Genomic DNA, 17178 nt, shown 5'->3' on the forward strand with positions numbered 1-17178 from the left:
TCAACAATCAAGAGAAGACTTCACTAGAGTGAATACAGAGGGTTCACCACAAGATGTAAACCATTGGTGAGCCTCAAAAACAGGAAGGCCAGATTAGAGTTTGCCAAACGACATCTAAAAAAGCCTTCACAGTTCAGGAACAACATCCTATGGACAGATGAGACCAACATCAACTTGTACCAGAGTGATGGGAAGAGAGGAGTATGGCGAAGGAAAGGAACTGCTCATGATCCTAAGCATACCACCTCATCAGTGAAGCATGGTAGTGGTAGTGTCATGGCGTGGGCATGTATGGCTGTCAATGGAACTGCTTCTCTTGTATTTATTGATGATGTGACTGCTGACAAAAGCAGCAGGATGAATTCTGAAGTGTTTCGGGCAATATTATCTGCTCATATTCAGCCAAATGCTTCAGAACTCATTGGACGCCGCTTCACAGTGCAGATGGACAATGACCCAAAGCATACTGCAAAAGCAACCAAAGAGTTTTTTAAGGGAAAGAAGTGGAATGTTATGCAATGGCCAAGTCAATCACCTGACCTGAATCCGATTGAGCATGCATTTCACTTACTGAAGACAAAACTGAAGGGAAAATGCCCCAAGAACAAGCAGGAACTGAAGACAGTTGCAGTAGAGGCCTGGCAGAGCATCACCAGGGATGAAACCCAGCATCTGGTGATGTCTATGCGTTCCAGACTTCAGGCTGTAATTGGCTGCAAAGGATTTGCAACCAAGTATTAAAAAGTGAAAGTTTGATTTATGATTATTATTCTGTCCCATTACTTTTGGTGCCTTAACTAGTGGGAGGCACATATGCAAACTGTTGTAATTCCTACACCGTTCACCTGATTTGGATGTAAATACCCTCAAATTAAAGCTGACAGTCTGCAGTTAAAGCACATCTTGTTCGTTTCATTTCAAATCCATTGTGGTGGTGTATAGAGCCAAAAATGTTAGAATTGTGTCGATGTCCCAATATTTATGGACCTGACTGTAAGTCCATCCAGTTCAACCATAGAAAAAAAAAGTTATAATCCTATACTCACAGCTGATCCAGAGGAAGGCAAAAAAAAAGTAAACTTATGACCTTGGCACAAGTAGGCCACATTCCAGAGCCCACAATCTTTGGTCCAGTGTGACTTAGGTACAGCCTCCAAAAGTATTGCTAATGAAACACCAATCTGGAGGGCTGTATAATAAGCCCCCAGCAAGTAGATGAAGTGATAATTGTAAAAAAAAAAAAAAAAAAGAAAAAAGAGAACTTGTCTAGTAATAATAGTTACCTTTTCTCAATCGTGAAAAGTTATCCATCCTCCAAGAACCCAAGCAAAAGAACTGAAGCATGCTCGGAGTGGAAGGAGTTACACCAGTTTGGCCAACAGTTTTGCCAGTATTCAATTCCTTCTGAAGGCAGCAGTATTGTCACGCTTCTATGCACATCAATTCGGTTTTGCCTCCTGTCTGAGTTGCTCAGGTTTCTGCCTATCCGCCCTGAACCTAGGTATGATTAAGCCTTTGCAACTGTGTGTTAGTGTTCGAGCAACATGTCTTCCTGTGGAAGCCAGGCCCCTATGGTTCCTGTCGTGTTCACTGCCACTTGAATTTATCCATATTCTGTGTGTTGTTTGATCCTGTCTTTGTTCTCAGTGTTTTCCCTCTGGCTGTGCAGTTATATTCCCTTTGGTTTCTGTCCGTGGATCCCTCTAGTTCCAGTTGCCGTGTGTCCTTCATAGTGTTGTTTCCTGTTTTTAGTCCTGAAGCCCATTCCAGCTTGCTGATTCTCTCGCTCTCTGCATCATTGCTCAGCATCCCTCACTCTCCTGCACTTTACACTTGTTCCCTGTGTCCTCTCCCCTCTTGTCCCTTCCTACCTTGCTGCAGTAGGTTACCTTGGTTCCTAGTAGCCTGTATGTATTCCATGTCCTTCCAGCATGCTATTTAGTTGCACTGTACCCGCACAGGTGTGTTAGAGAGCTGCAACCTGTGGGCTGCCACGCAGCACAAAATCCACACTTCCAGTGGCTCTCATGAAGACTGGGTGGCTCCTTAGATCCTGAGACTATGACACACCACTGTTTGAATGCGGTCACACTGCTCCTGCACCTGTGAGGACCGGTACCCGGGTACACCTGTTTAGTTGTTTTCACTAGCCTGCTAGATCTTGACCTTACAGTCCCAGGTGGTCTTATTCTCTGATCAAGACAAGTTTTTCTTTTTCTCAGAATGACTGAATCCTGTGTTCCATACTGAGCGAGAAAGTATCAAGTCATGTCCTTTTTTATGTGTTTGCAAGTTCACTTCAGTTAGCTAAAGAAGTAGAAAGCCAAGCTGGGGCAATTGTTTCCTGTGACACAATATGGCGTACAATGCAGAGGAATGGCATGCATGGGTATCATCCACAAAGGAAGCTTCTCCTAAAGCCCATGGATACAAAAGCTCGCCTAGAATTTGCCAGAGCCCATGCTGAAAAAGAAGACTACTGGGATTCTGGAGTGATGAGACCAAGATAAATGTTTTGAATTTTGGAAATTGTTCTTGTGTTCACTGACATATTGATTCAAATCTTACTTTTAAAAAGGGGTGTACACATTTATGCTGAGCACTGTATATGAATATATGTGTACCTTTTCAAGACTCCAATTTGCCTTAACCTTTCCAAATATTGATGAATACCTCCCATCCTTTAGATTCTGCTCCTAGGTGAACCCAATCGTAGTCAAGGAAGGGTCCATTGTGCCCCATTCATGACACTGTTTCCATGTTGTCCTATGACACTGGCTCAAGCTGGTTGCACCATATCACAAGCATCTAGCTGGGATGCCCTTATTAGGTCTTGTAGATTTTCTGACTGAGGTTTCAGGTGGTTCAACTTCTTTTTAGAGGATAAATCAATGACTCCAATTTCATGTTCAGGTTATTGTTCAGATGGTGCTAACTGTGCCACTTCATGAGACCTTTGACACATAGGATTTTTGTTTTTTAAATAATTACACTTCTGCTTACCTTATTAGTATCGTCATAGAATTCTGTAATACTTTTGAGATTCACTGTAACTGACAAATATATCTTCCTTAGCACAAGATTCCCATGTTGTATGCTTTTCACAGGGAACTTTTGCTTCCAAACATTTTGATGTGTTTCATGGCAGGCTTCTTTCCATTCCATAGCTCATATGGAGTTTTTCCTGTTGCTTTTCTGTGTAAACGGTTTTGGAAATGCCATAAAAACTTCTCCCTAGCATGTTGTAGGAATATCCTCATCAAAAAGCATACTTCTGCCACTTTCACATAAAATGTAGTTTATTATGTCTGCAACACCATTTTGCTCTGAATTGTATGGTACATAATCCTATGACTCCTCAGACTAGCTTGTGTTTCACCCACTGTGTAGTGTGTGTGCCATTATCTGTACTGTGTATTTTAGGCATTTTACAAAATGTGTTGCTTACTTGGGGAAGATATTGTAAATGTTTATCTGGAACTTGATCTTTGCTGTGTAACAGCTAGTTATACCCAAGGACCCAGAGTCTGAGCTTTCCCAGGACCACATAGATTTGAGTGAATTAAAAAACATGTTCAGCCAAAGCTTTTTTCGCTATTCTTCTCTTCTGGGTCACATGAGTGCTTTTTTTTCTGCACTCCTGTGACCTAGATTCAGCTCACAGCTCGCTATGTTGGCTGATGTCACAGAGCTGGTCTAAGGCTCTGCAGGGATCCTGACAATAATGTTGGGACCTACTCAGATGCCTGACCGACAGCTAACTCAGCCTCTCAGTGCACCACTGAGATCCTGAGCCAGCCACTCCTGCCCCTTCCACAGCCCGATGTTCCAGAGAGAGCTATTAGAGCAGAGCAGAAAGCCAGTGACTGACAGTTCTCTCTCTCTGCTCAGTGAAGACTAAGAACTGAGTGATCAGTGTTCATGTAATTGTTCAGTTCTTGGCCTAGGAGCTAACAGAGGACAGCTGCAGCATCCGACTAATGCTGCAGTCATATGTGTGAGTATGTATGCTTATTTTTTTTTCTATCCCACACTTCTCCTTAAAGTCCACGGACTATTGGGCTTTTGAAAAAAGATTTCCTGCTCATTTTTCCCTTTTTGCAACTGGTACACTTCATTATCTGATTGCATCAGTCAATTTTTATGCCACTGGCATTTTGATCTTCAGCTAGTTTCAGGATTCCTGTATCCAAGATGGCAGTGCCTGGTGTGAACATTTCAGATCATTTTCCTCTATGACAATTTTAAAGAAGAATTCCGGGCAAAATTAATATAATGGGACTAAATGCTAATTTTTTTCTAGGGGCTCAGAAAGCAAAGATATTCTTACCTAATCCGCCGATCCTCCGAGCGCAAGACCGATACCCACCTCTCCTGCCCCCCCACACGCTTGCAGTCTTGTGAATGGGCTGTTCCTGATGTTATCAGGCTCATAGACCAGCTCTGGACCTGAAGACGGCAGGAACAGTCCACCACTGGATGTGGGGGAGCTCCCTCACTGTGACAGTGGAGCAGGGATCTTCTCTCTGTACCGACTGTCACAAATTGAAAATCGCATACCCACACAATCACGTCATTCATTCACAGAGTTCTGTGAAGGAATAGACTACAAATACTAACAACCTTTGCAGCTGATGGCTTATAGATCTCAAAGAACTACAAGGGAGCTGGTGAGCATCCTTATAGTTCTTCCTGGACTGAAGTAACTGGCATCCCATATCGGAGGTACAGTGTCTGCAGGAGCTTGACATTGCACCTGCCATCTGCTGATTGCGGGTTCAGTGCTAAGAAAATAATAGTAAATGCACATTTGTTTACCTGCAAAAAATTAAAAAAAAAAATTTCAAAGGTGAACTTATCCATTAAGTCACCTGCAATGGAGTCTTGAAAAGCAACAAGAAGGAATCAGTTCCTGTCTTGGAGGTACAGTGGAATGGCTCACAGCTATGTGAAAGTGTGAGCTGTCTGCCAACTGAGACAGTGTTTGCTGAGCTCCTGTAGCCTTTGCAGCACCTTGAAACAGACAGGAAAAAAACCTAAACCCTGGTAGGGTACTGGTAAATTGGCAGTGAGCCATCATATTGTTTTGATGATACCAGAACTGTGGACTGATTGTAGCTTTTTTGCAAACGAAAGCTGTTTATTATCCTGACTTTTGAAGAAGCAATAAAGACTGTACTACTTTTACAAATGGCTGCTTGGTGATCATGAGTTTTATATATATATATATATATATATATATATATATAATTTTTTCTTTAATCAGAAAAAATGTCAAATAATGTAAATGTTATTCTTGCATGAACTGACCCTTTTGTTTGTTTAAAAGAAAATGCAGAAATCTGAAATGACAACGGAGGCTTCAGAGTTTAGCACTTTGTTACACCTCAAATTCCAGCAAGACAAATTAGATTCCGGTTGATAAGGGGATGCTAGAAAGTCTTTATACTCGCCACTACTTATTTTCATGAAAAATATGCCAACCAAATCTAAACAAAGAGGGTTTGTGAACCTGAGATGAGCTGCCGGAATGTAGAACAAATGATCAAGGAAAACAACTGCATTCCTGCTACACACATTTCTCCCCCAGTCACAATTAACTCATCCTTTCCATAACAAATAGCAGCAACACAAAGACGATGTGTGTCACTCCTTCCAAGATTTTTTCAATACTATTTCTGTAGAATTACTATACATGGAAATAGTAAGGGACAGCACCTTATTCCTCATACTGTTTACTAATACCACTTCAAGCAGGCCTAGCCATGCCCAAAATAAATCAAGCGGATGGTTAAAGCTGAACTCTAGGCAAAGAGATAAATACATAGAAGAAAGACATATGTGGGAGCTGTTTTACCTTCCAAATAATTTGTATTTCTGTTAATTACTTCCTCAGATTTAGAAAAGCTCTACCACACAAATCTGTGTGGTAGATCAGTGCTGTCTGGCTGGACAGGAGGCCTGATTTACCTCTGCTGCAGTTTAGTAACAATCAGGCTCCATGCACACTGGGCGTTTTAATAACGCTGGTAGCGTTAGCTGTGTAAAGTCGCGTTAAAAACATGAGTTTTTCAGCGTCTTTGCATTAGCATTGAGCCGCGTTTTTCCGCGTTTCCGTTTTTAGTGTTTTTTTACACACACACAAGAAATTTTGCTCAAACAAAATGCCCAAAAACACCAGTTTGATGCGGTTTACCGTGTTTTTCAGCATTAGAGCGTTTTTACAGCTAAAAAACTGCTCTAGAAACCCACTAGTTCTGGGTTTTTTTCCAGCCAAAAAACACCCTTGTCAAAAACCGCTGATTAAAGCCAATGCGTGCATGGACACATAGGATAACATGCTGGGGAGTTTACTAGCTGTAGAAAAAAACGCCAAAAGCCAAAAACAGCAGCTGTAAAAATGTCCAGTGTGTATGGCGACTAAGATTCATGCACACAGAATATTACAAATTTTTTGTAAATATTTTATTATATCTTTTCATACAATAACACTGAAGAAATGGCACTTTTCTACAATGTAAAGTAGTGAGTGTACAGCTTGTATAACAGTGTAAATTTGCTGTCCCCTCAAGGCAGTAGTCGTCTTGGAGGTGTGTTTGGGGTCATTATCATGTTGGAATACTACCCTGCGGCTCAGTCTCCGAAGGGAAGAGATCATGCTCTGCTTCAGTATGTCACAGTACATGTTGGCATTCATGGTTCCCACTACCACTCATGTAGCTCCAGACCATGACACTCCCACCACCATGCTTGACTGTAGACAAGACACACTTGTCTTTGTAATCCTCACCTGGTTGCTGCCACACACGCTTGACTCCATCTGAACCAAAAAGGTTTATCGTGGTCTCATCAGACCACATGACATGGTTCCAGTATTCCATGTCCTAAGTCTGCTTGTCTTCAGCAAACTGTTTGCGGGCTTTCTTGTGCATCATCTTTAGAAGAGGCTTCCTTCTGGGACGACAGCCATGCAGACCAATTTGATGCAGTGTGCAGCGTATGGTCTGAGCACTGACAGGCTGACAGGCTGACCCCCCCCCACCCCATCAACCTCTGCAGCAATGCTGGCAGCACTCATACGTCTATTTCCCAAAGACAACCTCTGGATATGACGCTGAGCACGTGCACTCAACTTCTTTGCTCGACCATGGCAAGGCCTGTTCTGAGTGGAACCTGTCCTGTTAAACTGCTGTATGGTCTTGGCCACTGTTTCAGGGTCTTGGCAATCTTCTTATAGCCTAGGTCATCTTTATGTAGAGCAACAATTCTTTTTTTCAGATCCTCAGAGAGTTCTTTGCCATGAGGTGCCATGTTGAACTTCCAGTGACCAGTATGAGAACTTGAGAGTGATAACACCAAATTTAACACACCTGTTCCCCATTCACACCTGAGACCTTGTAACACTAACGAGTCACATGACACCGGTGAGGGAAAATAGCTAATTGGGCCCAATTTGGACATTTTCACTTAGGGGTGTACTCAATTTTGTTGCCAGCGGTTTAGACATTAATGGCTGTGTGTTGAGTTATTTTGAGGGGACAGCAAATTTACACTGTTATACAAGCTGTATACTCACTACTTTACATTGTAGCAAAGTGTCATTTTTTCAGTGTTGTCACATGAAAAGATAGAATAAAGTATTTACAAAAATGTGAGGGGTGTACTCACTTCTGTGAGATACTGTATGTCCAACATAATTCCCCAAATGTGGAAATTTCATGTTTGGTAAATACCCTGGGCGTGCATGCACAAGTGCTGTTGCAAAGAGGAATCAGCATTTACAAGAGTACGGCTGTATACAGCCATTCACTTGCATGGCAGGCTGTACAAAGCATATCCAGCTCCCTGGGCATAAGAAAGCACCAGGAAATTTATGCTAGGTGTATAAAATGTCTACAAATTGTTGTGTGACCTTACAAATCTTTTCAAGTGCTCATTCTGTGACTGGACAGTAAAAATAGAGCAGCCGCCTAATGAGCGGATCTCTCTGCTCCCTCCTCCTACCACCATGTTTCTTTTTAGGACTGAATGACTCCTTTTGCTGCATTTTCCTTTCCCAGACTGACCTCTGCAATAAAGGGAAAGTCAAATTCAGATATTTTCACTGCTTGTAGAATACCTATGTTCCAGGCATTTCATGAACGTTTCTTTCATTGCTGTATGAATTAGACATTTCGTTTCACTCTGAATCTCGGACACATTTTTTTGTTATTCAGAGATTCGGATGTATTAGAATTCCGAATTACAAAATTAACAAATTTAAACGAATCTGAAATAACGAAGCGAAATTCAGCCTAAATTTGATTCGAAAACAAATTGGAATTCGAGAAAAAATTTAAAACAAATTCGAAAACAAAATCAAACAAACATTCAAAACACATTTAAACCCAAAAGGGGAAGTTCTGCTTTAAGGACTGGCTGGTCCTCCGCTCAACGGTTAAGAAGTGGCACCTTTGGGGAGCGGGAGAGGGGAAGCAGGTTCCCAAAATTGAGGTACCCACTCCCACTTCCTCTGCGATTGCCTAGGCAGTTGTCCTCCCCCCCCCCTTCCCCGTGGTCTTCTGGGACACGTGACAGGTATCAGAAGAATACAGGGCCATTCACAAAGCGCAGTGCTACTCGCGCATGCGCAGTGAAATCGCAGGCTGTCACAGCCGGGTGCCCACACTGAATTTGCCAGCACCAGGAACATAGGGCGGCTGGTGAAATGGGCCCTGGGGGAGGGCACCATGGGACTGAGGAACAGGTAAGTGTCCGTTTTTTTAAAAGTCAGCAGATACAGTTTTTGTAGCTGCTGACCTTTATTTTATTTTTTTAATTTTCACTGGAACGCTGCTTTAAACTCAAATTTGAAAACATTAATTAGATTAGAAAATCAAATGGATATTCTTGAAACTAATATTCTCGGCCGAAAATCTACACATGTGTGACCAGCCTTAAGTCCCCTACACATGATGAGAATATTGGACGAACGATCGTCCGTTGTTTTTTTTTTTTTTGCCTACTAGTCTCACATCTAAAGGTATGAAAATTCTTGTATGGAAAAAAAAAGAATTTAGAAAGTGATGTCATGAATTTGTATTGTATTTTTGGACAACTACTGTAATGAATAAACGAAAATCGTACGATCTGGTACCGTACAAGAAAATATTTTGTGCTTGTCCCTTCGGATATTGTCACACCAATTGTCATGATCGGCTCTCTAAAGCTGTGTACTAACGATCCGATTATCGGATGATTTTTTTTTTTTCGGACAATTTTCTTATGGTGTGCACGGGGCATTAAGCTGGCCATACACATGTGATTTTTGTCCAAGAATATTTGTAAAAAAAGTCATACAAACATTCTTTGCACATTCTTTGGACGAATGTCATTCGAAAATTGTGTTTTGCTTTTAACATTCAATTTTAAAATTGAATGTAATTTCTGAACAATCATAATTATTTTGATCAAGAAAAGTTTTCCTTCCTGCCCCTTCAAGTTTTTCTGTCACTGCCATAGAAAACAAACACCGATTTGACCCCACTAACGGTTAGAAACTCAAACGAATATTCTTGAAATTAATATTCTCAGACGAAAATCTACATGTGCCAGCTTTACTTTTCGAATTCTGTCGAATTTTTTCAAATTCGGTTGAAATCTTTTAGATTTCAAATGACTTTTCGAATTTTGTTGAATCAATTTAGAATTCGGTTGAACCAATTTTGAATGTGAATGACTTTTTGAATTTGGTTGAATTTTTTTTAAATTGAATTAGAATACGAATTACCGAAACAAATCTCGAAACCAAATTGAACGAATTAACCAAATCCAACTACACAAAATTTGTTCGATTTTGAATTGAAACAAAACACATTTTTTTCATTTTCCACATGTCTAGTATGAAAATGCCCTTTAGTGTGCATAAATGTTGGGCTCTGAGAGTGTTGGGGATAGCATCAATGATGCTGGAAAGCTGTGCGTATTAAGTCAAGATAAAAGATGAGTTAGGGTTCATGTACACTGCAGCTGATAAACTCACATTTAGGAGCTGTTCAGCATTTTTTTCAGCAGCCCTTGAACTCACCCTAATGTTTCCTATGTGTCCATGTACACATCTTCGTTTACAGTCATTTACAGGCATTTGAGTTTACAGTCGTTTTTTTGACTGCAGAAAACTTGTGTTCAGCATTTGATTTTATCAGCGTTTCAAACATAAAACGCTTGTAAACGCAGCTAAACGCAGCAAATCGCGTTTATAAGCGTTTGCGTTTGAAATTTTTTTTTAACTCTTCCAGTTCCCAATGCTGTCCAGAGCCTTTTTTCATCATAAAAAACACTTAACACAGCATGTTCCCACCAAGCTTGTCACACATTAGAATGACCAATTCACACCTCAGACCTCTCCCACCCTTGGAAACAAAAGATATGTTAATGAACATTCATACCTCAAATTCCTCATGAAGACCCCCTGCCAGGTGGGGCCATTCAAGAGGCCCAGAAGGAAGACTGGGTGAAGATGGAAGCCTGTGGAACGAAGACAGCGCGCCGCTGTAGGACTTTGTTTTAAGGTAAGTCCTTACATACTAGCACATTATGCCTTTGCCTTGCAGAGGGGAACTTTTTTTTTTTCAATGACTTTACTACTGCTTTAAAAGAAAAAGTAACAGATGAAAAACGTATGTAAATGGTCAAATGGTCCATTTTTGTATCCGTTTTTGCATTTATAGTGGATGTAAAAAACTGATGAAAAACCGATGAAAAAAACTGAAAGAAAATTGATGTAAACCTAATTTTTCTTTGACAAAAACATAACTGAACTGATGAAAACAACAGTCCACGTGTGTAAAAGAGACCTGAGCATGTGCACAAAAAATATACGCATGAGTGCACGCATGGCCGGTACTGGCACCGGCACCAAATGGCCTATTTAAGCTGGACTATGACATAAATGGATTGTGGAGTGATCTTCAGCTAGTATACCTGCCCACCTATGCACAACTTGGTCTGACCCTTTCTGCCTGCCTACTGTGACCTCAGCTTGTATTCTGACTCCTGTATTGCACTCCTGTGCTTCGCTACCCAACTGTGTACCGACCCCAGCTTGTATCCTGACTCTGTCGTCTTCCTGATGTTCCTGCACCTCACTGTTAATTGACCTTTTGGCTTGTGTCCTGGCTACAATCCTGTCTATCATTCATTGTGTCACCTTGTTCCAGTTCTTGATTCCTGCCTGGTGATCTACGGCCATCTGTTTCCTGCAAACACCAGCCGCACTTCCTTTTACAATGGCCCTGTCATCACAACCAGGGGTGTTGGACAAGAGGTGCAAGGGAAACCCCCTCTCCATCTCAGTCTTCACCAGCTATTTGATAGTGAGTTACTTGTATGGTTCAATACATTTTTATAGATTTAATTTTTTTGCGCAAACATATTACAGAATGCAAAAGATATTAGTGGAATAGTCAGGAATATACCACAAAAATATTTGTGCAAGAAACAAGGGTAGTAAAGTGATTCTGTTGTGTATATTATGTTATCCAGCATCAGGGTGCTCTGCAACAAGCGTGGTTGAAGTATAAAGGAACTACAAATAATACAGTGGCTTGATAAACAGAATCTCAATATATAAAGTAGCCAGACAGTGGGGATTAAGGAATGGACGAAAGGGAAAAGAACAGTCAGCTTAGAAGAAAATAGGTAGGGGAAGAAGGAAAAGCCAGAAATGAGTGGTCTAGCCCATCCTACAAGCCGAACAGACTACAGTGTGTTACTTTTAAAGCTGAAGGCCAATTGTGTTTTATTACCCAATCAAAAACAAAGATATAAAAACTAATACAGTCATGCTGCGTGCACATGCAGTCCATGCAACAGAGAACTGCCAACTGTGCCATTTCACCTGCTCCCAATGTGGAATGCTATACAGGCTTCTACTCTCCTCTCTGTAGTCCGGAAGAAAAGCAGCTGGTACTAGACCTCAAGAAACTAAACATAAATCAAAAAGAAACATACATCTTCAAAAGATCAAAATGGAATCCCCCCAATTAATTGTGCAAACTGTTTGACTGAGAGACTGGATGCTCTCAGTTGACTTATCACACACTTACCTTCATATACCCACTAAGGATGAGAACACCTCATCCAAACCCTCAAAACATTGTGTTTCTTAATAAGCAATCAAAAAAGTCAACTTCTGTCCACTTAAAACATGACATTACCATATGCAGCTCTGAACACTGACACATTACAGGCAATTGTAACCCAAGTGAAAACAGCCTTACTCAAAAGACACTTTCATCACTTCAGAATGTCTCCATCTTCTAGAAACTCTCTCAGAGGCCATGTTGATGGTAAAATGGGTCTTCTGAAATCCTATAACCCACGGCCTTAAGAATGTAATCACCTCAGGAGCAAATCAACTGGGCTGGGAAGTTCCTTATCTAAATAACATGCTCTAAGCCCATTGGAGGATCTCCCCTGGATATACTGTTTCCAACATTCTTGAGATCAGAGCAGCTTCTCAAGCTCTGAAATCCTTTATGCCTCTCATTTTAGACAAGGAAGTAATCAGCCAAATAGACAATTATCCAGCAGTCTCTTATGTCCGACACCAAGGGGTTGGGGACAGGGAACACAGCCCATACACCATCCGCAGCCACTAATGGATTAGGCCCCAAAACATCTGAACTCTTTATCTTCATGTTACTTCACAGTCTCCTTGCTCCTTCACCTTTAGCACCCTTTCTTGCTCCAGGTCACTCCCTAGGCAACATATATCTTTCTATCACATATCTCAATGACCCTTCCACAGCATCTTCAGCACTCTTTGAATCTTTATGTAACTGTACAAGATCAACACTCCCTCCACTACACCTCTCACCCTTCCACCAGCATCCCTGAATGCCCTTTTTAAGTGTTCTTGCATGGCAAGACCATTTATTGTTATCTCACATATATATTCTTATTATTATAGCCAAATTTACCACCCTAACTCCTCCCACAGTTTTTACACTACATAGACAGTAATATACCGAAACATGCGGATTGTTCCCGATTGGTGTGCTATTACTTTGTGGAACCTTTCGCCGAATGGTTCACGAAATATTGGCGTTTTTGTGGTGAAATTGGTCCCATAGGAATGAATGGCGGAATGTTCAAAACTAGAGTGGGAGCTGACAAAAGCTAGAGTGTGAGCTGAAAAATCAGGACATGATTTGATTTCTAAACTGCCATCACTCCCTCATTTTCAAGCCCACCTATACAAATCTTATATCAAAACGTTCAGCTATCCCTGCTGCCACTAAATATGTCCACGGCTAAGCCATAGTCCTGATAGTTTTCACAATATGACCATTTGTTTGCAACTCACACCGCCCATTGACATTCATTGAAACTCCACTCTAGCCATCTCAAATTTGAAGAGCAATTTCTAAACTGTAACTGTGCCTTCATTTTTAATATTTCAGAGACATACATGCATCAAAATGTAGGTCTGGGTCTTGTGACTCTCACAATATAAATCTCTTCGGTATAGGATTCATAATTTTTAAACTACAACCGTTTGAAGATGGCAACCGCCAGTGAAGTGAGCAAGATGGAGCAGTTTGTTTTTAACCGCTCTTCTCTGCCCTTGCTGTACAGTGAGTTGCCATAGGAACCCAGGTGTGTGAGCAGACAGCAGAGTGACAAAAGCTAGAGTGTGAGTTGTAGACTACTGGTGGAGGCAAGAACACTTCACACAATTTCCCCAGAAATTGTAGCTTTTCTAATTTCAAATGGTACTCCACATTCCCATTGCATATTCACTCTAAGCATCCCTTATTTACTCAATTTCACTCCCAAGTTCCATCGCTCCTTTTCTCAATAGCTGCTAAATTGCTGAGTAATATTTTAATGAGTAGATGTCATCATTTATTTTAAAATTTGATAAGCAGTTTATATGTAAAAAGAATCCAACCAGAGTGTTTAGAATGTTGTCTTTGTCCCCTGCAGAACTTTTATCTAAAAGGAAATAATGGCTATTGACCTAAAGGTTCCAGTCCACGCAATAGCCTTTTTTTTTGCCTAGCCTGGATCCTCCAAGGTTATCTGCTGTAGACATGGATTAATCATTTGGAGAAAATTGTAATTAATATATACAGTACACACACACATATATATATATATGCACATGCATGCACTCATACGTTGTAACCCAGCCACCAATACCAAATAATGTAATTGATTTAAACATTTTTTTTTATAAATGTACTGTAAATCAAGAAATTATAAAGACAATAATAAACCTTCTGTGCTCTGTTTAATGGCAGTGATAAATGGATAGAGTATCATCTAAAACAGAAGCAAACATTTAATGTGCTGTAAATAACTACCTGCTACTGGTAAGAACATTCTCCATTAGTATTTTCTATTGACAGTTGAGTTTTAAATAGCGAATATTGCAGTACTATCAACATTTGTCAGAATAGAAGAATTAATATATATGTATGTGTGTGTATGTGTGTGTGTGTGAAACAATTATCTACACTTTTTAAATTAATATTTTACATTCTACTTTTGTGCTGTAGTTGATGTTTAAAAGCTATGCTGATTTGCACTGCAGGTATGGCAGGATACGGCTGACTACAATCAAAAAGTATAGCTGCAGAAGTTATAGCACTGATAGCTCGAGCAAAAAGACAAAGACACGTCTTTCACATGAAATAATCTGCTGTGAAAAGCAATGAAGCAATTTTCAAAAGAAAAATAGAAGTTATTAACATTTTAATGACCTGGTATAAAAGAAAACATTTTTAATTGGCCTTACTGTCAGAGAGCAGCTCCTCAGCAGCCATGTGTTTGTATTGTCCCAGGATCCCTTATGGTCTGTACCTAGCAAGTTGAGTGATGAACTGATCTTAGTGTAATACTTCCTGTTTGTACAATAAGCATCTCACTTTGTGTGAAGAAAAACCGATGATTCTAAAAGCAAATTTACACCACCTACTGGATATATGTATTATGTCAGTATAACACCTCTCTCCCCCTTTCATCTTTACACACTTTTCAGAAAGGAGCAAATAAAAATACATAACCTTATTATAAGACATCGGCATACACCCAAGTTCGAATTTGATCCTCAGGTATTTATACACTGTACCTACTTCCCTACGTTGTGATTGCAAAGAATAATACAAGAAGCAAAAGCGGATGTTTAAGGTATCATACCACAACCTAAGTATTTTAAAAACAATAAATTTTTTTGTTAGTAACATTATAAAATATGTTTAAAACAAACAGCTTGTATCATGGTTTTATAACATCTCTTTGTTATTAAATCTGACCTCCACCTGTCCATATACAATCTATCTGTATCACTTATGATCATTGGTGATATAAAAGGATTACAAATATCATCACTATACTGTATAATACTAATCAGCTGAACAGGTAATGGGTTGGAGTATCTTCGTGACGGGTTTCGCGGAATATAATTCTGCTTGTTCAGAAGAAATATTTAGACTAACTTCTAGAATGACATAAAAATGCATATAAATGTCTACAAAATAAGAACATCTCATATACGTGTAATAAAATCCATTTTTACATTCCACATAATTTTTTTACATACATTATGTGGGGGTTTGAATAGGCAGATAGGAAGGGGTCAGGGGTAATGGCAAATATTGGGATGTTTAATAAAAAAAATACTAGAAAAAAATTAGTCTTTAAACATATTTTTTTATGTTACTAATACAAAATGCAATTGTTTTTAAAATATCTATTTGTGATCTGGTAACTTAAAGTGCTATTAAATCCAAAACCAAAAATGCAATATATTACAGATTACCAATCATTAGATGTGGTGGCTGCATTTGTTTTCATTTTTTAGGCTTTTTTTCCTCTGTGTTTTCACCTGGTGTTCTGGCCAGTGACACACCTCCTGAATTTGAGTGGCACCACCTTGGATGAATTAGAACAGGGAGAACATTTGGACAGCAGTATTGTCAAGATTTAAACATTCTGACAAGTTTAAGCCAAAAGATCATATTTCAAAGGCAGTTACAGTAACATTTTTACCTTTTGCGATAAAGCTTTTACATAAATAAATAAAAGCTGATCGTTGTAAGTATCCTTGTCATTGGTAAATGGTTTGTCTCATCCCTGTAACTGATAAATCTGTAAGAGAGCTTCTTCTTTTGAAAAAAAAAAAAACTTACTGGCTGGATTACCAGATTAAAGTAGAAGAAAATCTAAAAAAGAAACTGAATGCAGCCATCATATTTAGAACTGGTAAGCTGCAATATAATAAATGTTTGATTTTGGTTTTTATACTGCTCTAAAATCATGGCTTTGCTCATTATATTGTTCTAAAATATTATTATACAGATATGGTACTGTCATTGTAATATCCTACTTTTTTGCATGAGATGGCAAAGTAGGGACACCTTTTATCACAAAAAGTTCTGCCAAAGCCTTTACATTTTTTTATTATTTGGATAGAGCAGGGAAGTTAGGCCTCCTGCCCATGGGGGTCTGAACCCTTGTAATGTAAATTTGAGCTTTTTCCCCTGCTAGGAAAGTCCAGAAGCTGAGTACAGACATCCATAGACATAAATGGCTGTGCGCATGTAAGGGGCAGGCTGGTGATTGTTTGTCATGTCCTCCCTTGTTTTCCTCCTCGTTGGGCGTCAATAAAAAGTCACATGAGAGGCCTACCCCCAGGCTGGGTTCTTCTGGGCTACGCTAGGTACCCTTAGACAGGGTCTCTTTTTCTCTACTTCACACACCAATGCCTTGGGGCGAGGCTGAGGTTTGCATCATGGAATACCTGATCTTAAGGTGGACCTCTACTCTAAGAGATGAAAGTACACTATGTACACTTGCAAACAACTGTTTTTCAGTTATTCTCAAGTCCCTATGTAAATATACAGTACATCTGTAACTTGCAATTAGGCGGGCAGTGCCAAACACTAACCAAAGTCACTTGTCCAGCGTTTCCCACTACCAGTTCTGGTAGCAGCATGGAACACCACTGTGTACATTGTGCGGGCTCCAAATGTGCACTTGACTGTATTTCTTGAGCTTCTGTACAGTGTGAGGACCTCTGCAGTACAGTTGCGCTCCAGCTGCTATGAGAGATGGACCAGACTGTAAGGAGTGCCGACAACATCTCCCTCAAGGCTAGAGTCAGTGCTACCTATAACAAGCACATGTTCC

The 17178-nt window shown here is 40.0% G+C and overlaps 1 protein-coding gene across 4 annotated transcripts in view; it reads right to left on the minus strand.

Annotated features, from left to right (window-relative positions):
• The window catches only part of EDARADD (EDAR associated via death domain), a 155322-nt gene extending 140413 nt beyond the window's left edge, over positions 1–14909 (minus strand). Inside the window, exon 1 of one of the 4 annotated variants that reach the window (XM_089681761.1) lies at positions 14786–14909. In XM_089681761.1, coding sequence (XP_089537887.1) covers positions 14786–14813 — 28 coding nt within the window. In that variant the 5' untranslated portion in view covers positions 14814–14909. The remainder of the gene's footprint in view (positions 1–14785) is intronic. The other 3 variants (XM_089681763.1, XM_089681764.1, XM_089681765.1) reach the window with 3 other exon arrangements.
• Positions 14910–17178: the final 2269 nt, after the last annotated feature.

The sequence above is a fragment of the Staurois parvus genome, unplaced genomic scaffold, assembly GCF_062004578.1.
Source record: "Staurois parvus isolate SC_StPar_1 unplaced genomic scaffold, SC_StPar_1.0 ptg000277l, whole genome shotgun sequence".
NCBI classification, from domain to species: domain Eukaryota; kingdom Metazoa; phylum Chordata; class Amphibia; order Anura; family Ranidae; genus Staurois; species Staurois parvus.